General features: G+C 34.1%; 2 protein-coding genes across 4 annotated transcripts in view; one reads left to right on the top strand and one right to left on the bottom strand.

Annotated features, from left to right (window-relative positions):
• Window positions 1-14,933, bottom strand: part of LOC106057517 (aspartate aminotransferase-like) — a 17,997-nt gene extending 3,064 nt beyond the window's left edge. The window contains exons 1-9 of one of the 2 annotated variants that reach the window (XM_013214743.2): window positions 11,778-11,920; window positions 9,078-9,207; window positions 8,471-8,582; window positions 6,918-7,052; window positions 5,475-5,602; window positions 3,648-3,711; window positions 3,340-3,379; window positions 2,816-2,906; window positions 459-524 (exon numbers count right to left, since the gene is read on the bottom strand). In XM_013214743.2, coding sequence (XP_013070197.2) covers window positions 459-524; window positions 2,816-2,906; window positions 3,340-3,379; window positions 3,648-3,711; window positions 5,475-5,602; window positions 6,918-7,052; window positions 8,471-8,582; window positions 9,078-9,188 — 747 coding nt within the window. In that variant the 5' untranslated portion in view covers window positions 9,189-9,207; window positions 11,778-11,920. Of the gene's footprint in view, window positions 1-458; window positions 525-2,815; window positions 2,907-3,339; window positions 3,380-3,647; window positions 3,712-5,474; window positions 5,603-6,917; window positions 7,053-8,470; window positions 8,583-9,077; window positions 9,208-11,777; window positions 11,921-14,795 lie in introns of those variants that run through there. The other variant, XM_056031722.1, reaches the window with a different exon arrangement.
• Window positions 12,962-24,963, top strand: LOC106057516 (putative transferase CAF17 homolog, mitochondrial). Of its 2 annotated transcripts, none has more exons than XM_056031725.1 (7): window positions 12,962-13,005; window positions 17,066-17,321; window positions 18,928-19,065; window positions 19,187-19,340; window positions 20,085-20,216; window positions 21,470-21,569; window positions 22,138-24,963. In XM_056031725.1, the coding sequence occupies exons 2-7, from the start codon at window positions 17,070-17,072 to the stop codon at window positions 22,349-22,351; spliced, it is 990 nt and encodes a 329-aa protein (XP_055887700.1). In that variant the 5' UTR covers window positions 12,962-13,005; window positions 17,066-17,069; the 3' UTR covers window positions 22,352-24,963. The 2 variants fall into 2 exon arrangements, with proteins under 2 accessions (XP_055887700.1, XP_055887699.1); XM_056031724.1 differs by lacking the exon at window positions 12,962-13,005 and adding an exon at window positions 15,148-15,286.

The raw sequence follows: 24,963 nt of genomic DNA, 5'->3' as shown, positions 1-24,963 counted from the left end.
TGTATGCATGTCAAAATGAGAAGCTAAAGAACATCATTGACAATTAACACTGTGACTCACTGTCACATTGAGTCCATAGCTGACAGGTGAATATTTTGAAGGAGTCTATCCAAAAGTTTAGCTTTTAAGCCATTTAAATGGGGTTAATAAAAAATTATACTTGGTAGACTCTAGAAGTCTAGATTTATTTATTTTATTTATCAATAGTTTGGATCGATGTTCCAATCTTTACATTAGTGCTTTAATAAGAAAAGTGACTATTTCTAAATCATTTTACCCCCTCCCTCTAACTTGCGATCTCTCTCTTTCATTTACTCTTTCTCTCCCCTCTTTCTTATTCTCCCTCCCACCTCCCCCCAATAAATTAAGCTTTGTTTAGAAAGGGAAAGGACTCCCTCCTGCAGCTGTTTTATCTACACCCCATGCGTTTATACATTAGACATAACAGTTATACTTACTCTCCATCCACCTGCCCCTGCCCATTTGGACATTCCAGAACTCAAGATAGTACCTTCTGGGTAGACCTGATGAAGTTATAAGTGTATCATTAGACAAACCAAACTTAAAACAAATGTTATCTACAAACGCTAAATAAACCAACTTACTTGAGGAGGAGAAATGTTACGTATATTAAACATCGGAGATGCACCACTAGTACAGTGTTTTTTAATAACATTGGGGACTGGTTTTAAAACCACAGTTGGAGTTAAATGGTGCCTACTTTCAACAGCACTCAGCAATATCTTCCTTGAAGGTTATGAAGGTGCTGTAAGTATTCGTGAAGGAAGAGTACGTTAATAGCTTGCGCTTTGCGGATGACATGATCTGGCAGGGACAGATGAAGGGCAAGCTGGCTTGGTGATGAGCATAGACAAGACTTCCTCAACATATAGTAGGCCTATACAAATCAAGGCCAAAAAAAAAACATGCATATTTGAAAATAACCAAAAAGAGGCTTTTAAATGGGACTCACAAAGCCTTCCTTCAGGGAACAGTAGGCCTACCTGTGATAAGGAGAAAGCGATGGGAAGACAATATTAAAGAATGGATGGGCCTGTGATTCTATTCAAGGCAAGAGAGGAATGGAGAAAGATGGTCGACAGATCATGTGTGGTCCCAACTTTGAACACAGGCTGTAATGCACCAGCATTAGGCTGCAGGGGCAATATATTTGAAGACTCCATGTTTATTTTTTAAAAAATGTTTTTTTAAGGTGACGAAAGGTAAGCGTATAATTTACTATTTTTTTAAATCACAAACTGATGAATCACAATAAACTCAAAGCATAAAGTTTTTCACATTTAAAACACGATTAACAGAAAATGTGCAACTCCATTTTTACTTGCTAACATTAGGCCTACATTTTACAGTCCAAATCTCCTACAGGACGGCAAGAGATGAGAAAGAACAGAGTTTGAACTAGGGACCATCGTGTCGACAGTCCGGAGCGTATACCAAACGACCACACAACCAACTTCATGTCTTATAGAACGTCTGAAATTTTCTTTTATTTCAATGATTAAACATGGTTTATATTTTCATATAATTTTACAAGTCAATTAACCAACGTAAAAAAAATGTTTTATTAAATTTCAAGGTTTTCCACTGCAACAAAAAAAAAAGGTAACCCCGGAATAGTTGTTTATTTAGCAAAGTGAGTAAGTTCTTATAATTAGCAAAGAGAACACTGGGATGATTCGGCTAATTTTGTCCTCCCACCTTCCTTTTTCAGACCATGCGTTCTATAGGGCAGATGATGTAATTGTCATCTGTTTCTGTGGCCCACGGTTAACAAGTGTGGCAACGGAGAGGACTCAGCATATTCACCAAACTGAAAGTCTACAGTGCTGTAGTCCTCCCGTCACTCCTATATGCATCAGAGTCCTGGACCCTATATTCCCGTCACACCAAAAAGCTTAACTCCTTCCACCTACGCTGTCTAATGAGTATCTATAAGGTGCATTGGTCCGACCACATACCAGACACAGAAATCTTAAGACTGTCTAATATGACCAGTACCAATGCGACAGTAAAAATGTCCCAACTTCGATGGACGGGACATGTAGTCCGCATGCCAGGCAAACGCCTTTCCAAACGACTACTTTATGGAGAGCTTTGTGCAGGAAAGCGCTCACAGGGAGGCCAATACAAGCGCTACAAAGACACTCTCAAGAGCTTCTTCAAGGAATGCGATATCGACATTCACGGCTGGGAAGCACTAGCTCTCGATCGCTCCTCATGGCGTGAAGCTGTGAGTCTCGGAGTCTCAAGATATGAAGCAAGAAGAGTGGCCAGGGCGAAAGAGCGCCGAACCAACAAAATGCTGACAGAAGAAGCAGGCCTATCTGCAACTGACCAAACCCACCCATGTGACGTATACGGCCAGCTTTTTAAAGCAAGGATTGGACTTTACAGTCATCTTTGAGTCCATAGGAAATGAGGAATGTGCTCATCTTCGACCACGAAGGAGGAGCTATACATGTGGCCAACACAACAACCAACCGCCTTTGCTTTTACCCAACTAATGTCGGGTATTCGTTAGAGCTGCGTGGACTCAGAGGCGCCACTAGCATCCCTAAATTAAAAATCCTAGTCCCATGATTTGAACCCGAAACCCTCTGGTTCAGAAGCCCAGCGCTTTACCCCTCAGCCACCACTGATAATTTTGGGTGCAACATAATTATTTTAAGTTTTGTTTTCCTAGTAGATCTATGTGAAACTGTTAATGACACAATGTGAAGTCGACCTCCATTTAACCAATATGGTGAAGAACGACTGCATTTTTTTTTTGTTTCTCCTTTTCGAATGAACGTACCTTGGAAAGGCAAACATGATCCCCGCCGTATTGGACTCTGGCGTAGATCTCATCGCTAAGAACAATGACTCGATGATTCCTAAATACCTCTCTAGAGACAACAAAGAATTTTAAGAAAAAAAGAATTTAATTAATTTTACAATGACCAGTGACAATTAAAAATCGTCTAGGTAAGAGTTGAATTTTAAAAATAAGACTAGAAAAATTCCAGCAGGCCTACTCAAAATATGAAACGTCAAGCTTTGGAGAACGCATGAGTGTTTAGCAATTTAGAGAGAAAGTACCTTTCTGGGAATAAAGTAATGTAAATTTTAATGAAAGTCGAAGTTCTGTTGGTGTTTTATGCTCCACTAGAGTCAAAAGGACTATGATGTGTGCATTTGAAATAGTTAGATGTAGAAAATAATGTTTTCCTTATCAAAACATCAAAATAGATCAAAGGATCATACATTTCTTGCCTCTATTAACTTTTAATCAAGGAAATGGGGCTCAATGAAATATAAGTTAATCTTATCATTACTAACGTCAATTTCTCCAAATTTTCTTGCGTATAACACGTCCCAGCTGAAACAGAACATAACGCATCTAAGTAAATATTGAAAACAAAAACATTCCACTTTGATATATGTATATCTACTCAAGTTTAAATTATAGGCGAACGAACATTGTAAAGTAAATTTCAAATAATAAAAATAATAAATAGAAAATTATAAATTGCCAAAAAAAAATATTTAAATAGCTAAAAAATATTAAATTGCCAAAAAAAATTACAAACGGCCTAAGAAAAATTTGCCAAACATAATAAATTGCCAAAGTGAAGACAGTTACTTACTTGGATTACATGGGTTAGTTAATATAAGAAGTTTGTAACTATCGATGTCAGCCTTTGATAAGACCTAGGGGAGGGGGAATATATCAGCATAGTCGTAATTTAGGCTAACATATCAAAAAGTAATAATTAACATAACGTATTTAAGTTAAGTCTATTTTAATGAAGTTTTGTAGCCAAATAAAATCAAACCAATAAACATGCAAAATATAAAAAAATCCTTCTAAAAAAAAAAAGCTTAGGCCTATCTAAAGGTGAAAAAAAAACCGGCCTTAAAACTATATCTAAAATAATAAATAATAATCTATATTTCCCTTATTTGATATCAAACAAAATAATGAATTACAAATAATTAATTGAATTTTTGTTTATTGAATCATGTTTTGTTAGATACAATAAATAATTTTTTAAAGTATCAACTTGACCGGAGAATGCGTGAGGGAGAAATAGCGTTAACAATTATTTAAGGGGACTAAACCCAACAAATTTAGTCATATTTGTGAATACTGGAGCAATAGTTTCCATTTTTGCTATTAAACAAAATAAATAATTACCAGTAATAAGACAGACAACATGCTACACTACTTTTAAGAAGAACATTAAGGCCTATCTGTTTAAAACTTTTTTAGATTAATTGTCATTTTAGCTATGGTGTTTGTGTTTGTAATGTTATTACAGCGCCTTGAGCCTACATTTTGTTTGTTAACAGCGCTTTATAAATAAGCTTATTATTATTATTAATTGTCTAATTGGTTACGTTTTTTTTTAATTGATTCATGTCTTGTCTATGCCAATGAATAATTGTGCGAAGTTTGAACTTGATCCGAGAATGGGTGTGGGAGAAGTAACGTGTACACACTTTTTACCGAACAGACAGACAGAGTGAGTTGAAATAAGCTTTGCAAAAATAAATCGATTCCTCAAAAGAAAAATAATTCATTCAAGACCTGGTTAAAATGAATGCAGCTTAAAACAGGAGATAGACCAAAACATATAGGCTAATTAAGTTACTTCTCTAGTCACAGAACAATAAACACAAAAATGAGAGGGAGAAAAAACTTTAGGGAAGAAAATACTAAATTTTTAAAAATATTGCTAGGTGGTCCTTGCGCACTATTTCGGTTAATGCATCGTTCTTGGTGGGTTGTGTGTGTGAGTGTGTGTTTTCGAAGTAATCTCTTAAATATGATATGGCCTACTTGTCAATGTTGATTTTCTTAGATAAAACACTGTGTATCAACTGCTGGCAATATATGGATCTATAAAGATGTGTACAATCCCTTAACTTGCATTGTATGCCTATATGGAATTACTGGCCGCAAGGACTAGGGAGGGGGGAGGGGTTTCATTTCCTTTCTCTCACGTGTAACCCAAATTTTATACTTTTTTTCAACATAAAATTATTTGATATTTTTTTCAGGTGTTGATAATTGGGATAAGCAGTGAAATATTTTACCCTTATCAACCTTTCTGTGTAAAAGAAAGTCTGCTAGGGTGGCACATTCATAGACTGCATGTTAAGTTATTTATCTTATCTTATAAAATACAGACGTTACTTCAAAAAAGAATATGATAAGATCACTAACATAACAACATGACAGGTTAATCCATTGCATTGGGAAAGACTTTTCAGTCTCAATGCCGAACAACTAATTCAAAAATTTTCACACCTTTTTTCATTTTTGTTTACGGTATATTTATATAGAATCTTTTTCCCCCGAAACAGAGTGTAAATATATTTTTGATGTATTGCGATTTATATAAGCGTTAGTGAATAAAATTAAACTAAATATGTTAAAGAGAACCAGTAATAAGATTAATAATATCTGCCTTCTCTAATTCCTCTGGCGTAATTTTCCATCCATCTTTTTCCCTGCTGTCCACTATTAACGGACTGCGTCCTGCTAAAATAGCCTGAGACTGATAGGTAGTCCAAGATGGTGAATTGATCAATATGTCTGAAAGAATGCACGTGAAAAGATTGTAAGAAGGTGAAATTTGTGTCTAAAACAATTAGTGGGATTTATCTAGATCTAGATATGTTTTTAAAAGAAATTTTTGTTAAAAGGATGGGGGGGGGGATCTGGTCACTCCAATCTAGATATGTACGAAGCTGTTGCATTTACCTGACAATATATTTATATAAGGGGGGTGTCATTTCAATGCATTGAATGGAAAAACAATTTTTTTACAATGATCCTTTAAGTTTCGCTGTAGTTATCAACATAGCGACATGCCCTTCACATAGGCAGATGTATGAATGGCGAGATAAAAGCCATATGTGGTGAGGTACTAAGATCAAGGCCACATGTGGTGTGGTACTGAGATAAATGCCAAATGTGGTGTGGTACTGAGATAAATGCCACATTTAGAGAGGTACTGAGATGAATGGTGTGGTACTGACATAAATGTTACATGTGGTGAGGTTCTGAGATTAATGTCACATGTGGTGTGGTACTGACAAAAATGTTACATGTGGTGAGGTTCTGAGATTAATGCCACATGTGGTGTGGAACTGATATAAATGTTACATGTGGTGAGTTACTGAAATGAATGCCACATGTGGTGTCACACGTAGACTGGTACAGAGATGAATGCCACATGTGGTGAGGTGATGAGATGAATGCCACATGTGGTGAGGTTCTGAGATGAATTCGACATGTGTTGTGGTAGTGAAATAAATGTGGTGTGATGTAATGGAAACATTTAGTGTAGAGAGGAAGGGAGATAAGGATGAATAACACTATCAGGATGAATTAGAGCAAATTCAGATGTATGTCATAAGAATCTATTCAATAGCTTTGCCACCTGCTACGCTTGATATTTGAGCTCGAATAAATCGTCTTGATCGAATGACGCTCCCTTTGCATTTATAATGCTCCAACATTTAGTTTACAATAGACTCATTCTGTCAGGCTATATTTTTCCAATCTATTTAACATAATTGTTCAGTATTCATGTAAGGCAATATTGCTAGTTCACTACTTCACTTTATTAAATCTTCAGTGCTGGGTTCTTAGTTTAGTCATTTTACCAACTGTTTTAATCTTGGAATGTACGATTATTTCTTTGTGACTTACTTGTTAAAAATAACAACATTGCAAGTAGGAAGAGAGTCTACATCATGAGAGGCTTAGTTGTTCTATTTTGAGGTTCTCGAGGAGATATGTGACGCATTTTAGTCGGTTCCCGATTATCCCCTCTTAAAACTCATAATTGTTCCGCATCATTGGATCCTCGATTTTCACTTACCTATTTCACTATTTCACTTACCTCCATTAAAAACGGTCATAAGTAGAAAAATCAGTTCTTTGCTCCCAGGTGCCACTATGACATCATCAGGGTCAAAGGTGAGATTGTCATATACTTTGTGAAACTCACATATCCCTTTCCTCAAAGTGGCCAAACCTAATGACATATTTCATAAAAACCGAATATTTATTTTAAAAAAAAAAATGAAGAAAGTTATAATACAGAAAAAGAAAGTAGGCCCTATGGTGGTCAAATGTTAGCCTATAGCGTTTGCAGGAAACCTAAAAGTCCCTGGTTTTAATTAGGCCTATATGTTGGCCTATAGAAGATTCTCAAAGATACATAGGCTCTATTTAGGCACTCGTGCAGTAGTTCAAGGTAATCGTGCAGTAGTTCAAGGCAGTTGTGCACTAATTCAAGGCAATCGTACAGTAGTTCAAGGCAATCGTGCAGTAATTCAAGGCAATCGTGCAGTAATTCAAGGCAATCGTGCAGTAATTCAAGGCAATCGTGCCTTAATTCAAGGCAATCGTGCAGTAATTCAAGGCAATCATGCAGTAATTCAAGGCAATCGTACAGTAGTTCAAGGCAATCGTGTAGTAGTTCAAGGCAATCATGCAGTAGTTCAAGGCAATCGTGCAGTAGTTCATGGCAATCATGCAGTAGTTCAAGGCAATCGAACAGTAGGAATTCTATAGTAACTATTTTAATCAAAATTTTTTGTCGATATAGATATAGATACAAATCTTATTGTATCTTATATTATAATATGCAGACGTTACTTTAAAAAAAAGAAGATGATTACGTCATATGCGTCATGCATCTAGTCATGAATGTTTAACAATGACTTAAATTCTGCCAAGTCACTGGTTTTCCTTGCTAGCTCAGCCAACCCATTCCATGCTCTAATAGCACCAGGGAAGAAGTATGGAGAGAAAATCTCTCGTTCATTCTGTTGGAATGGCTTAGTGTCAGGGGTTAAGCCCTTTGTTAAGCCCCTTAGTTCAAATCCTGAACTGGTCGGTGTAGATGCCCCCTGATTCATTTATTATTTAATATGTCTGTATCACCAGTAGAAGCAAGTTAAAGTATCTATGTTGCACCATGTAGTGTCCTTGCTAGCATAACACGTGGTAGCCTACGTTTGCTTACGTACAAAGCATTCCCATAAAAATCTAAATTTCTATTTAAACAGAATAATTCCCACTACTATCCCACAACTGGCAAAGGCCTACCCCACTGACACCGCTCGAAACCACACAAGCAAATATCCTTTCGTAGAATGTACCAGATTATCATGCATCCGACATACCCTTGCACTCAGCAACACCCTCTACGATATAGCTGAGTAGTATAGATAGAGCATTATGCTTTTTCTTTTGCATGACACGCTCTGTCATAGAGCTTACAGGTCAGCGGCAAATAGCTGACAAGATGAAATAGATTCTAGTATCCTTTCTAACAAACAATTAGTAACTTTAAAACCAACAGTGAGTACATGATAACACTAATTTGTTACACTTTGTTTTACGATTTTTAAAACCCTGCATAAACCAAATATTTTGAGGAAATACCTTGAACAGGAAGATAATCATTTTCACTGGCATATTTCTTGAGGTAATCAACGGCGGTTTCTAAAACAGGAAAAGGTGATTGACCAAATCCAAAATGATAGATGTTCTGCCCCTGGTGAGAAAACGATCACATAGTCGAAGTTCAGAAAAGGGAAAAAACAATGTGGTGGTATCAATTATGTTTTTCAACAGTTGTCGTTACATCCAGAACCATAACTCTGCGACAGTGGTTCTCAAACTATCTCATTCTTAGGGCTATATACATTTTTGAAATCCGGCTCATGGGCCGAACCTCCGCGGAAAAAAAATCTGGTTCAATAGAACTGAGCCTCTGTAATTTCATTATGTACTGTGGTTTGGATAGCACGGAGCGCGGGCAGGATGTGGCCCGCGGACCGAAGTTTGTGCATCACTGCTCTCAAAGTGAATCCTAGCGAGTTCCTAGTCGACTTAGTCCATTTGTCACGGCTCCAAAAGAATAGTCAGTCGTATGTAAAAGTGTAGATAAAAAAAAAGACGTGCTTAGATTTGATTTGAAAATGAGGTCATAGTTAGGGACAACTACTCTACATGTAACTTTTATAACTCATTATCGAGCTTCACTTGCCTCTTTAATTAGTGACTTGATTTTTTCATTGAAGGCAAGATTGGAAGCTGATGAGTACTGTTTGAGTGTAAGGTCTGGGCGTACCAATGTCACGTCAACCTTGGCCATCATAGGCCACTGCCAAGAGTGTCTGGAATATATTTAAAATGCAATTTCACGAAATGTTTATATGTAGGCTTAAAAACGTCACATCTTGTACAAAGTGTGGCATGGCATTGCCTTCTTAGCCGAATTTTGACTTGTCCTATGCCGGCCCAAGCTATTTGAGATATGGGGCCATATTACAAGGTCTTCTGGGCTCGCAAAGAACAGGGAACAGTACCAGGAAAAAGAAGAAGAGGCAGACAGAGAAAATATAATAGAATGGACGGCCCTGCCAATTGAAAGAGGTTCTAACTAAGGCAAAAGACAGAGAAGAATGGAGAAAGACGGTCAACAAATCTTACATGGTGCCCCAACAAGGGATGGGTAAATTAAAGGTAATTATATGACAGTGCAAAAAGTGATTTTCGGATAATATAGGGTTAAACTGATACATATTTTAAGAATACATACGTAATAACCTATATCTTCATTATTATTAATTTTAAAAAACTATTAAGACAAATTTTGGGAGCCCAAAAGAAAGTGAGGGCCCTAAGCAATAGATTGTGTTGTCGTTGTCACCCGGTGCGGTAATCTCGGGGTGTCACACCCCCACACCCCCGCAGAAAAAAAAAATCTCCCCCTAAAAAAACAAACAACTCTTGTTTATTTATTTATTTTGTTTGTTTGTTGAACAATAATACTGTAACCTGATTTATGGATGATACCACACGAAAATTGTTTTCTATTCTATTTTAAAATGTTTTTTTTTTTACATATCAAAAGTTATTACGAAAATTAAAAATGTAAAATTATTAAATTGAGAAACATTAGTTAAACATATGTTTTACTAGAGATTATTTAACAGCTGATTGTGGAAAGGGTTTTAAATTAAATTAGTGTTTCTCGGCTGCTTCCTAAAAGGCAAATCAAGCACTGAACAGATTTATGTCATGAGAAACATCTTCGAGCAAAGCCCGGAATACCAACAAAGAATGTTGATCAGTTTTATAGATTTAAAAAAAGAGTTTGATAGCCTCAATCGGAATCACTTTGGAAAATAGCAAGAAAATAAGTCATCTCGCAACTGTTCGTCCAGTTACAGCGACATGCCCAAAGAAAATCAATCTGTTGTGTAACAACACTTAATAACAGACGGTGGAATTCTTCAACATTGAGACGGATATGAGATTAATGTGTATTTTATCCCCATTTCTCTATCTTGTAGCCATCGAAGATAAACAGGCTTTATTCGGGTTCCAATGGCGTAAACAAAACCGATTCGGATTTTGCAGACGACATTGCATTAAATGTATATACGAGATGACGAATAAAGACGCCCTCAAAGCTATGCAAATTGGGTGCAGGTTACCCAGTACACCCATAAACATTGGTCATACAAATAGAAAAATAGAAAGGTTAACCTATTTAGGCAGTGTTATCTCAAGCGACGGAGATCCATATCATGGTGTTACAAGTCAGACTGAAAAGGTGCCATCTTTCAAAAAGCGCGGCCTATCTGAACAAATAAATCAATTAGCTTGGAGATTAAAATCAAAGTACTCAAGACAATCATTGTCTCAACGGCCACCTAACTTCGAGACATGGAAGGTTGAAAAGAGGTGGAGCAGTAATGGCTGAGATAGAAATAGATTTAAATTAAGAAGTTTTGGGACATGATATTTAACTGTGAGAGACATTCGAGGTGGTTATTTTTATTTTTAAAAGTTGCATTTCGGAAAAGTGCATCTTTCCCACTTGGGTGTCACCCTCTAGAAGGTGTCACCCGGTGCGGCCCGCACCCCCTAGTGACGCCACTGCCTAAAGGTAGCCTCTATCCTGCAGTATTTACGTTACTCACGGGCTAATAACTGTAAGCAGCTATGTTTTATTGTGCGTTTTTGTAGAAATGTTTTGTTGACTGCTATTGCATTACATTAAACCGTTTGATAGTTTCAAATAATGTATGAAGATACTTTAACAATCATTCCGTAAAATGTACAATTTGGACACAAATATTGTTTCTTTTATGAATGCAAATCTTTTTGAATGTACTGATATTTTTAATGCATTGTATATTATGTTAGAAGCTAAAGAATGCACTAACAGAGTAGGCTCACGAAATAAAAACACGAAGGAGGTTATATAATTTTATCCTATAGATACGTGTATGTAGTCCCTGTCTACTGTACAATTTCTATACGCTTGTGAGAATAAAAGAGAATTTCATGGAACTTTATCAGATGGAAAGACCAAAAGAAAAAAAAAGGAAGATAGACACATCAGATGATAAAATGTCAACATTTCAACAAAACAAATAAGTGGTTGAAATGTTTGTAAAATATGAGGCAGATTAGTCCTAATTATATACAAATTTTAATGAAATACTATGCAAAGTAATGTCTAGAAACAGGATGGTATCGCGTCACGGGAAAGATATGACCCGCATGCCGTAAGATGAGCATCACTGCAATGCTAAATGAATTATGTAAGGGAGAGACCGTTCGCGCCAAGAAAACCTAGAACTTTCAAATTGATTCCCATTTAAAATGTGTATATATTTAAATACATTGATAAATGATCATTACATGTATTAGATATTCTTTTCTTACTTACAAGAGCAAAACGACTTTCAAAAAAATCACCAGTTGCTAACCAAGCAATTTTTGTGTCCCTGTGGACATTTGTGGAGCAGTGCCTGTTGAAGGTGTGCGTGTATGTGTGTGATAGGCCTACAAACTCAAGGCCAGCTAACTAAAACCATTACTCTACAATGGCCTAGTTTTTTTCCCTCATATATTTTTTTTATATCTAAAATGTGTGTTATTATTGAAATTCTTCTGCGTGTTCTTTAAATATTTTTAGTCACGTGGTCTGGTAATGCAAACATTTGCTGTGCCTTCATAGGTGTCACTAGAATGTGGAATCTAGATCTATGTAGCAATTATTATAATCAGCTCTTTGTTTGTTATTAGCAGATAAGATAGATTGACATTTAAGCTTATAATATAGACTATTACGATTATTATATTTAGGCCTACTAAATTCTAGGTCTATATGAAGTGACTGGAGACAGCGGAGACCTTTTTTTTTTAAAGCGTATTTATTTATTTTTTATTTTTTTTTACAAACAAATAAACAATAGATAAATAAGCCATTTAGTTAGGACTACTGTATAATGGCCAAATGAGTATTATGGAAAGTGAAAATATCGACATTTTAATGTTTTTTGTTTGTTGTTGGGTTGTTTTTTCGCACACACATTTATATACATTTGGCTTTTTATTCTAGGTATTCACAGATGGCTGCCTGGTCCCGCGGTATATATGCGAGCTGAACTGTTATCTCGATAGTCCCTGGTTCATATTCGTCCTACGGGAGGCTTTTGCTAGATGTAGTTCAGTGATTCCCAAAGTATTCTGTATAGACTCCCAGGGGTCTACGAACGTTAAAAAGAGAATTGGGGGTCTATGAGATGTGCACAGGGGTCTATGCTAAAGAATCCCAATACAGCACGTCGTGACTTTAATTTTGAAAATTTTTATTTTTTCATACACACATTTATGATTTGTACCCTAGGAAATCCTTAAAATTTCTATCCTGCTGATTGAATAAAAAATTGTTTTATTTAATTTAATAACTATATCTAAATTGTGTAGTTTTGTCTAGTTATAACTTTAAGAAAAAGAAATGTAGACTGTACACTTAAGTATTTGAAATTTTTTTCTTCATTACTTCCTTGTCAAACAAGCGAGTGTTAATGTGCCATTTTTTATGATGCTATAGGAAACCATTTAAGCTGGAGGATCATTTGAGATGATGCCACCCTGATAAAAAGATAAAGGTATGCAAAACTTTCAAGCACTCAAAGATAAAGTTCAGAATAGACCCACTAAATCTCTCTATGAACTGACATTCAGAAGATGATGATTAGTGAGCGTTTTACTATATCTCTTTACTCATAGTAAAATGCTGAAAACCTCACACCAGCCGATAAAGAAATTGTACAAACTCTTACACAAGCTTATATCATTAAAAGAATTTCATGTTTGGGTTTTGTGGCCGGTGTCTTGTTTTGGGCCTCTTGATGAAGAATGCAATTTTTAAAGACATTGTCGGCATTCTCTGGTGACTCCAAAAGGGTAAATTTCAATGGTCCCAGTTTTGAGCTTCCTGAACATGTTCAGTCGTTTTGATGTGTACAGTTCAGATGTGAAAAATTATTTGTGGTCCTAGCGTGATAGTTTATAATAGGTGTCATCTTTCTTGCTTATCGAATGAGAGCTTGTCCACTTTTCGTTTTTACAATTCACTTTTAGTTTCTTCATTTCTCCCGATAGAGTGCGATGTTCAAGTGTGTATTTGTTTTCTCACATTTGGCAAGTGTGTCAGCCTTCTATTTCAACATTGGAGAACAGTGTTCTTGCTGTTGTTGTTGAGATATACAAGGTCACACAATATGTTTTGTACAAAATCTTTTGGATGTTCCTTCAGATTATGTGGATAATTACATCCTAGTCCAAACCTCCCGACGGGAGATGCGAGCAGGCAAGGTGACCACATAACGTCAGTCCATTAGTTGTTTTATTTAGGAGGCATCAGAGTTTGTCAAGCTTTGAAGACTGCTTTTATATTGGTCACGAAAAAAATATGTTTGGCGTACTTTGCTGATTCGCTAACATGGTAGCTGTTAGCTCCAGTGCTCCTATTTCTTCTTTGTGGTTGTCATAGAGCTCATCGGTTATATAATGAAGTTAATTTTTTTATTATTTTTCTCCTTGGGTCATTCAATGATTATTCCAACTCCTCCATTTGTGGTGGCTTACTGAGAACCATACATGCAAACTCTGACACATTGGTTGTTAAGGCAATGGATTTGTAGAAGAGTTTACTCATTCTTGAACTCTGTTGGAATATACTAATATAGTCAAATATTTCTTTCTTCTCATGTAAGTCTTTACAAACGATATATATTTCTGCAAACAACATATTTCTCTATACAGCTGGCTGAGTCAACCTTGTCTGGTAATGATGTATTTTTTAATTCAAATTATCATGGCTCAAAAAAATCCACGAAAAACTGCTCTTTGTGAAAAATTTAACTATGATAATTAAGGCACATTAATATTTAATGTTTTGAAGAACTACTTCGTAAAACAACATATCCCTATAATGAAACATGATCTCGGTAGCAAAGGGTGGTGAGCTTGCAAATCTTTAAAAACAAATAGTTTTCAATGTGTTTAGTGATTGTGTGCTATACGTATTAGCCTAATTGTTATAGGCCCTACACTGGCTTTAAATTTGAATTTAGTTAATAAATGTATTTTTAAAAAAGGTTCAACATGAAATGTAGTTTTAAATTACTTTTTCACTCCTCTTGTCACTGGTTAGAAATTATTTAAACAAAATGCGTAATTTGAAATTGATGAATTCTCTAAAAATTCAATATAACTTATGCAGGAGGTCTACGGAAAACAAGAAAACATTGCAAGGGGCGAAGGGGTCTACGAGACAAAGACGTTTGAGAACCACTCATGCAGATTATCTTCAACTCTGAAGACACATCCGACGAAGAATTAAAAACATTTTATAAACAAACATCTTAAGTTATAGTTATATGTTCATCCTTACATTATTATTTGTAATTAAGGTATAAGTCATTGCTAATGTTTGATCAAATTGTTATTGAGCCTAATATTAATATGATATCTCTTAGAAGAGCTTTAATTAACATCCACGACTAGATTCTCACATATACGCGTAAGACTTGGATCTATAATTTATATTATCTTCTGCCAAAGATCTAAATTGAAGAGAGAAAAAAAAATAGAAAATTCATTTTAAAACTGATAAATCGAAATTTGATTTGGAAGGTCGATCTAGACTAGATCTAGATTTTAGTTTATGTATTGTATAGGTTTGTGATCTAGATTTACTCTATAATTAGCAAGGGACATTCCCAATAAATAAAGGGACTGTAATCCGATCAAAAACTTTATTTTGTTAGGATCTCTCCAAAATACATTATATAACTATTATAAGTCTGAAAGACGGCTGCGTATGGCATATACTGATATAGACTAGATACCTAGATCAAATACTGCTACTGGTCTGCTTAGAAAGTAAAAAAAAAAATAGTTTCAACATTAGCCTCATGACATTAAAATAAATGTTCATTACATTAAAAATGATTAATAAAAAATAATTGATTCAATCAATTCAATGATTTCAATCATTCAATAAGAATCAATTCAATGGATTTCAGGATAAGGATTTTGTAATACCTAATGATCCTAATCATCATTCTCATTCATGACTAATGAGCTAATGATGTCTAAGTCTAATGTCTAAACTCGATTATGTTTTTGTTAATGCACAAATTCTGTAAAAAAAATTCCTCAGGATAATAAAGACAAAGATTATTTTTATTTTAAATTATATTATATAGATTATATTATATATTCTAGATCTATTCTATTAACTGGTGTTGAAATTTGTCGAATGCCTGTGGCTTTGAAAAGTTCAATAAAATTGCATCTATATTTGCTCATTATTATCTAAATCATCATAGGGATGTTGATTGTTGTGACACTTTTTCTGGTCAGCAGCTTTTCTAAGCAGGATTTCAGGAGAGAGGCTAGTCCATTCTTTTATGTTATCCACTCAGCTTTTCTGTGGACAATCCTTTCTTTGTGCTCCCTCAATTGTACCTTGAAGAGTGACTTTTGATAGTAAGTCATGTCGTACAATATGATCAGATCAGCTCAGCTTTCATCTCTTCACAGAATGTTGACTTATAAAAGTACAAACTCATTCATCTTTTTTTCTTGGTATCTGATACCAAGCATTTTTCTGTAGCATTTACTCTTGGATTCTTCGTTCAGCTTTTAGTGTCCAACTTTCACAACCTTGTAGGAGTACATAGACTACTAGCAAAGAATGTAGTTTTAATTTAACTGTGAAGCTGATTTTACTCTTCCAGATTTTTCAAAGTTTGCTCATAGCAGCTGATGCCAAGCTTAAACGGGGTTTTATCTTTTTCATTGATCATCCATCTCTCATTATGTTTGACCCTAAGTATTTAAGTGAGTCAATTTCTTGTAATACTTGGCCATTCAACTGTATGCATTATCTTATACTATCTCCACCATAAACTAATATTTTGTTCTTTTCACCACTGAGGAATTTCCAGTTGTAAGTCAAACAGGGAAGTCTTCTTTAACCTCTCCTGTTCTGTTCCTTCTAGTATTGGATTGGGTCACAAACATGTTCAGTCTATTACACATTTGCATTGGTCTTTTTCTTCCTCGTTCTCATTTTTATGTTGGAGTGTTCAGCTGACTAGACCAATATATTAAGATGAACTCCACAGTGGTTTCCAAATCAGATAGCTTTCCATATAGTTTTCTTTCTATTGGGGTATTTTGGGGGCCAGTGTCTTGTACGGCTTCATGGTAAAGAGAACAGGTCTGAAACTATAGTACTTTGTGTTTTTGATAATAAAATTATATTGTCTTTATTTATTATTTCATTATTGAGTTAAATGACATGAAGAATGTGGTTATTGCTATTTTCTTAATTGTTAGAGTATCAGCTTTGTTTTTACTGCACAAATTTAGCAATTTTTTTTAGTGCCTATAAGTTGCAAATTGAATATCTGCATATGCTTGTAACATTTTTTCTAAAAAAAATTTAAAAATCTATGTATATATCATTTTTTAATCTGGGCTATTACGATTTTGATTGAAAATAGTTTTTACTTAAAACATCCTAGTAGTCAGGAATGTTTTTAAAATTTATTTCTACATGTTCAGTTAGCATTATATAAGGATTTTGCAAAATCATTTTTGTATGCTTGAAATGTTCAAATTTTTGATGTTCAAACTTTTCTCTTTCTACAGATAAATGGCTGGCATATGTATGTATAGGTGCTCAAACAGATTTTTCAAAAATTTTTCAATAAAGCTTCTCAGGTCATTCATTCACACCTCAAATGGACATATTCACCGTGCACTATGTCGACTTGAGTCTCGAGGTGTTATTAGGCTTACTGGAAAGGACACAGAGTCTCTCCTTCAAGGTCTGGTCACTAACGATGTTTACCAACTACAAGAAAAGTCACCTTCGGCTATGTACACAATGGTGCTGAATGTTCAGGTATATTAGAACAGAAGTGGAACAAAAAACAAACATTTGAAATACATGAAAGGCCAACATAGACAAAAGTCAGACAAATTACAGAAATGGACAAAAAGTTGATATTAGAACAAATACAATTATTTCATCATTATTCCTACCAAATTTATACTCACATTGTTTAAGTTTAAAGTCACTGGAGACACAAATAGGAATAGTTTGATTTTAATGTTAACACGTCACATCCCAAAAGGTAGACATTGCTCTTTAACTTCATATTGTTTGATTAAAATTTAAGCAAATAGATGAGATGAAAAATAAAATAAGGTGCTATAAAAGTAGATCAGTTATGAATGATGAACAATTTATCATAAAGTGTAAGAATATGTAAAAAAAAGTTTTGTAAAATGTTTTACATGTTTTTGGATGTTCCTTTAGAGTTGAAGATAATCTGCTTCTAAGTCCGAACGCAGCGGGCTTGGTATGATCCCGAAATCGTGGAGACGTCTGAAAGAACAGGCAGCCATAAAGGAAATATTTCTCAAAATGGAAGCAAGGTAAACTTAAAATAAGGGCACAAATTACTGATCTATATAATATAAACTAAGTGAAAATATTATTGAAATAATAGCTTTGACGTTGAATTTTTTTTACATCTGCTTGGTAAGTGTGGTCGGCTCAAAACATACTTGTTGTTTTGTGACAATCCTCAATCTGCTAAAGTTTATTTTGGTTCAACATTTTGTTTGAGAAAATGCATATGAAAATGATTTTTTTAAATTTCAAATGTGTACTTTATGCCCTTATTTTAAGTTAATCTTGCTTCAGTTTTGAGAAATATATATATATTTCCTTTATCAGCCAGATAATGACTAGGTATAAACATCACCAACATTATACAACACCCCACTTTCTTTGATAAATCTATCATCACCTTTCAGTCAAACAGTTTGTTTTTTCTTGTGACTGGTGATGTAAATGGAGGAGTATATTGTAGAGTAAATATATTTAGAAATTATGGCTCAACAAAACATGACCTTTGACACCTACTTTCTGATGATGTAGCTCTTCTTGCCCTGCTCTCAGAGAGCTCAGACCAAAATGAGTATTTCAGAGAAATAGAACACATTGAATTATTAAATGTAAAAAAAACAAAGAAATGATAATCAATTTTCATAGGGAAAACAAGGAAAATGATATTGTTTCTGTAGATGGAGAGACCATTGAAATAGTGCTAACTTTTAAATACCTTGGTACTATCTTAGATAATAAATTAATTTTACTGCAAATACTGATTATATCAGCGAAAAAAGGGCAGCAAAGATTACGATTACTTAGAAAAATGTCCTCGTTTTAATGTTAGTTTTAATATCACTGCCTGGTATGGCAATCTGTTCATTAAAAATAAAAATAAACTTCATAAAATCTTAAATGCTGTTGGTAAAGTCATCGGGGTTCGATTTTGAGTTTGTGTTTCCACACAAACTGTCTTTGTAACCTTGTTTGCTTTGTTTTACTAATCAATCTAGTGTAAAGAAAAAACTCATTAAAATGTTTGTTACAAATTATTACTTGAGTTTTTAAATTTTTTAGAAATTAATACAATGAATTACATTTCTATTTCCAGGGACGTGTTTTATATGATCTTTTTCTATACAATGTATCTAAAGATGGGATTGATTCAACAGTATTATTAGTAGATGTAGATAGAAAAGTCAAAGATGAACTTATCAATTTCCTCAAAAAGTACAGACTGAGGAAAAAGGTTTGTTTGTTATTTAAATAGTTAAAATGAATGAATAGGTTGTTTTTTTGTTTTGTTTTTTTTTTGGTATTTATCATTTAATGTGTTTTAACAACATTATCGACTGAGTACATTTTGTTAGGTTAATATTGAGGATGTCTCAGATCAATTTAAAGTCTGGGCTAAGTGGAATGATGTCCCTAACACAAAAGATATTGATGACCAAATTTTGAGTTTCAATGATCCTAGGGTGCCTACATTAGCTAAAAGAATACTGGCTGAACAGGAAACTATAGGTAAATATTTACATGTTTTACTAATCATCTTATTTTCAATGATTTGTTACCAGCATATCATGGGCAGGTCCATTGAAGGTGGGTTTATGAAAAAGAAATTCACCTACATTTTTTCGTACTATTAAACATTTCCAAAAGTATTTTAATTCTATAAAATTTTTAAATGCCTTAGCAGAAATCAAGATGTAGTTTGTTTATTATGAGCATATTGGGTTCCTCTTCTCTTAGCCATGGTGTAAAAACATTTCAAGGCTTACTATAACCTGGATAGCTGTTTTGTCATATGACATGTGCTCTGGACTGACATCTCTTTGGTGCCAGGTTCAAACCCAGCCCTCCACTTTCCCCTCCCTACCATCCTGTGGGAGGATAGGCAAGGATGGAATAATCTAAACTCTGAAGAAACATTAGAAATATATTACACCAACAAAGCTAAAAATCTAATATAAAAATTTGTGTTTTCTGTAAATTGTATGCAATCTTTTGTTTTCTGTCTTCATGTTTAATGTTGCTATTTAAAAAAAAAAAGATGAGTAGCAATGTGATTTTTATTTTTAATATTGGAAATTCCCATTTTTAACCTAGGATAGATGAACTGAAGACTTAAATATAACAAATATAACTACACTCAGGACAGTTGAAAAAGCTTAGCAATAAATAACACATTTCAAACATGGTTTTTAAGAATGCAGTGCATGCATAATCTGTTTTTGTGTCTTTTATCTACATTGTAATTATTTGCAGAATCGTCTTCTAACACCACAGAGAAAGATTATAGGATACACAGATACAAAAATGGTATCCCTGAAGGTGTGGTAGATCTACCACCTGGAAGCTGTTTCCCTTTAGAAAGTAACTTGGCACTTATGAATGGAGGTACTCATTACTTATATATACACATCAGATCTATCTTTAAAATTATTAAATGTAATTAAACTAACGCTAGAACTGAAAACTAGTACTTGGTAATGGCATGACCAGTTTATGTTTATAGTTCACATTTATGGCATGACCAATTTATGTTTATAATTTACATTATTGTGATTATTTCTCACTTCTTGTATAACTTTATACATACTTGACGTTTGAATCTCAACATTTTAAATGGATATAGTGGGCCTCCTTCATTGTAGCATGACTAAGGCACTTTTTCATGTGACCATAAAGCCCTATTCTGAAGACTTTCTCGTCCACATATAATATGACGCCAAATGTAAAGCTGGAGTGACCTCTCCAGTTTTTAAGGTTAGGGCTTTGAATAATGTGATGAAAGCCTCTTGGCATTAGTAATGGTCTGACCAAATGAATATGAACAGGAAAAATGAGTAGCCATAAATATTAGTCAATATTTTCTTTAAATAAAAGTTTCTTTTTTAGTACCTGTGAATTGTTACCTTTGATACGTAGCTCTAAGTAAAAAAAAAAGAGCAGTTTATGACAAATTGTGGGAAGTGTGGTTTAGAGGCCAAGTACGCTTGGCTGGGTTACCTATGAATGGGGCTTGGGGTTTGACACTTGACTCGAGTTGTTTTACTGAGCACCTAAAGGCAGCACAGGAGGCGCAGTGGCTGAGCCATAAAGCGCTAGGCTTCTGAACCGGGAGGTCCTGGGTTCGAATCCTGGTGAAGACTGGGATTTTTAATTTCGGTATCTTTGGGCGCCTCTGAGTCCACCCAGCTCTAATTTGTACCTAACATTAGTTTGGGAAAAGTAAAGGTGGTTGGTCGTTGTGCTGGCCCACATGACACTGTCGTTAACCGTAGGCCACAGAATCAGATGACCTTTACATCATCTGCCCTATAGACCACAAGGTCTGAAGGGAACTTTACTTTACTTTAAAGGCAGCTTAGAAAACCTTCTCCCAGATACCCCCACTGGTCCACAAATAAAGATTGGACCATGGCGCTCTGAGCATATAAAAGCTATAATTTAATTCAATTTTAATTTGTATCAGATATACTTATTGTGGAGTAATTGTAACAAATCCTTAATAAAGTGATGATATATAAGATGTCCATTGCAACCTGCCATTCCTAAGTCATTAACTTGTAAGACTATGTGACTTATTTTTAACAAAATAATTTATAGCACTTTTTACTGTCTATATCTTTATTTCTTTCTTTCAACAGTGAATTTCCAAAAAGGTTGTTATGTTGGTCAGGAGCTGACAGCACGCACTTTTCACACTGGCGTCACACGCAAGCGCCTCATGCCTATTTATTTAGACAGGTAAAAAGTAAAATCTAAAACCTCTTACGAAAGATTGGATTTCTTTAAGTCTACATGTTTTTAAATAATAAAACAAGAAATTTCAAACAAGTCTCAGGAATAGTTTATTTGTATATAACTAGAGAACAATGAGTAAACAGATGCCATTTGACTTCTCAAAACCATTTCACAAAGTTCTCTCCCATAGCCTACTAAGAATTAAATATATAATGACATCACTGGTCCATTAGACCAATACATTCAGAATGTAATAATTATACTAAGGCTTGTCTTCGAGTTTGATTAATACAGTGAAACCTCACTGGCTTAATCTTAATATAATCTTTAGCAGATAATATTTAGATTTTAATTTTTCTTTGACTGAAAGCTCAAGGTGCTCAATATGATTTTTTTATGTATGCCTAAAATTGTTTCTTATTTAGAAAAAAAAAGCACCTGATTTTAAAGAAGCTTTTTATCTTGTTTATTTCGTCTCTTAATTATAAATCTCTAGTAATAAATGTTGTTTCAAGGTTTTATTTTGTATATTTACACATTTTTAGTCTAAAAAAGTTTTCATTATTTCCAGCACAGCTACAATAACTTCCGATACTACCATCTTGACTAAAGCTAATGGCAAGAATGCTGGAAAGTTTCGCAGCTGTGAAGGTCATTATGGTCTGGGCTTACTTCGACTAGAATACATTCGTGAAGAGCTTACAGTTGAATCTATAGACAAGCAAGTAATCTCATTAAAGCCAAAAGTCCCAGAGTGGTGGCCAGAAACTGTTCTCACTGTCTGAGCATTTCTTTTACCTATTTACAAATCTGTGAACATTGATATTATAATTGTAAAGGATCCTACAGATTGAGATTCTTTAAATAGTTTAGCAAAGTTCATATGTGATAATAGCCCACAAAACAGTATTGTTTGACAGATTTTAAGTGATGATGGCTGTTCCTAAAAGTAGTTCTAAAGTACATGCTCATATCCTGAGATTTAATTGATTGCAGTGCATTTTTAATTACAGTATTTATTTATTTATATTTCTTTAATTTGATGAAGACAAAATAAAATAGAGCTACAAGGCTGGCTTGGTAGATCTTTCCAAGAAAAGAATGTGATTTTCTTAATAAATTTTTAAGTAAATTTAAGTTGTATTTTTTACGTATCTATAATCTGATATGAGTAAAAAATCAACAAATGAGAAACTATGTTGAAGCATTTGCCATTTGTAATAGAAAGAAGAAAAGGATCTGGTTGTGGCCCATTATAAATAGAAGCATAAATAATTCTTATGTAATTCTTAAAGCAGTTTAAAGTTTAAAATGTCCTAAATATCTGGTTTTAATTAAATACGCCACACATCAGACACAATACATCAAACCTACACAAGAATTCTTTTTAAATTTCTATACCTCTTCAAAGGCCATTTTTAGAAAAAATTAAGTAATTTTATAAACTGAATAAAATTTTTCACTTGCCTGGGTTTCTTTGTTGTTGTTTTTATATTGTAAGTATCAAACAAAAGACTTAATTTCTTGGGCTGATAAAAAAAAATATAACTTATTATTACTCACTGTGTTTAGAGAACAACTAAATGAAATAGTCTATAGAGACATTACTTAAGAGCTCTTGATAGTATTGTAAAATTGTATTTTGGAATAATCTCTCCAGCCAGTGTTTGTTTTTTGTTTTTTTACTTTTAGTATTTTTTCTTTTATCTCTTTTCCCACATTGGCATCACCAAATGTTGTATCTTCAAATTAAAAATAAATGTTTAAAAGTATGAAATGTATTGTAGTTAGCAAAAGATGCATGAAATATTTGACTGGACTTCAAAACAATGTTGATTTTTCCTTGAACATTAATGTACATTTGTGTGGATTTTTTTTTTTTTACTATTTTTTTATTATTTGAATTTATTTATTTTCAATAGGCAACAAAACTCCACATTTTAAACAATTTTGCTCCTAACATTAAATCTTCTTTTTACTTTCATATAGTACAATATTCACACTGTCATTGCATATTATTCATCAAAATACTTAAATACACTCCCCTTCTTTGCATTCATTTTCTAATAAATTCATAATACAGTGAATGTTTCTAAGATGCTTAATTCAAGTGTAGTTGTTATGTTTTTTTATTGATTGCAAACCACAGAACAAAAAAAACCCTGAAATTTCTAATAATTTCCTTGTATTTTTGGTTGTCTTCTTAAAAATGTTATAGGGGGAGGTTATTATAGACAGGTATAAAATGATTTTTTGTATTTTTTATTATTATTATAATATTTTGATTCTGTTCCTTTTTTTTTCACTGCGAAAGTATTGTAATGAATCTAGGGCAAACACTCAATGAAGGATCAAGGTCAAGCGATGAGTGATGTTTATTGTGTTGACAACATGAAAAAGGATTACTCAAATATAAATGTTTATAGTGTATAGGAGTTCATTTAGCTCTGTCCTGCATGGTTCACTGTCGCCGCAACTGCCTTCCACTAACATACAAGGTTCACTGTTGCGGCCTAGGTCTTAACATTCCTACAGTGTTCACTATCATGCCCCTAACACAGGTCACCATACGTGCCGCTATCTTCTTGTCTCAAGAAGGATAGTCAACATAAACAGGGATGTCTTTCACTAGCAGGAATGACCCTTTCCAGTTTCCTCACAAGACTTCTTCCTGGCCAGACAACATACACTGCTTCTCACCTGCTGACCACACTGGCAATGATCCCTTCTAAAACTCAGGCATTCTAACCTATCTCTAGTTCTGTTTCTCCACTTCTTAGCCAGAATCAACTGTCAACTATCTTGTCTCTACCCTCTGTTTATCATTCATCCTTAACAGTGCACCATACGCTTCTATGTCTGCTCCTATGCTGAAGTGAATGGTGTGCACCATATGCTTCCGTGTAAAAGCAGAGATATAACAGTATACACCTAAAAATAGAACACAAGATCAAAACTATAAGCTTTGGTTAATGTTGTTAATAAAATAAATAGGCAGCAGTTAGTTTAATTTCTATTTCAAGACTTTAAGCCCTATTAAGTCCAACCTTTTCTGTAACTTACAATTCTTTTACAGTTCGCCAGATGACACATGAGGCATTACTGTATTACAGATATTTTCCAAATGAAAATAGTACATTTGACGCTTTATTGAATTGAACGTTCTACTCATAGCAATAGTTCCCCTTAACTCATAGATTTTAATTTTGTGAATAGCATATTGTATCAATTAGTTGAAATTAGAGAGTTTAAATTCATTTTATTTCAGAGCAAGCTGATCTCAAAGCATGTTTTTTTTATTTGCATGCCAACTTAGTAAAAATGTTTGTGTATGTATGGTTATTTATATGGAAAAATGTATAGTAAATGAAAATAAACCAGATACACAAAATATTAA

This window comes from Biomphalaria glabrata, chromosome 6 (genome assembly GCF_947242115.1).
Source record: "Biomphalaria glabrata chromosome 6, xgBioGlab47.1, whole genome shotgun sequence".
NCBI classification, from domain to species: domain Eukaryota; kingdom Metazoa; phylum Mollusca; class Gastropoda; family Planorbidae; genus Biomphalaria; species Biomphalaria glabrata.
This window is presented reverse-complemented; position numbering and strand designations above follow the sequence as displayed.

Excerpts from the sequence above, each read along its gene's own strand:
- LOC106057516 (XM_056031725.1), top strand. The coding sequence starts at position 17,070 with ATGGCTGGCATATGTATGTATAGGTGCTCAAACAGATTTTTCAAAAAT. Across the intron at positions 17,322-18,927 it reads CAATGGTGCTGAATGTTCAG|GGACGTGTTTTATATGATCT; the intron begins GTATATTAGAAC and ends TTCTATTTCCAG. Across the intron at positions 20,217-21,469 it reads CTTGGCACTTATGAATGGAG|TGAATTTCCAAAAAGGTTGT; the intron begins GTACTCATTACT and ends TTCTTTCAACAG.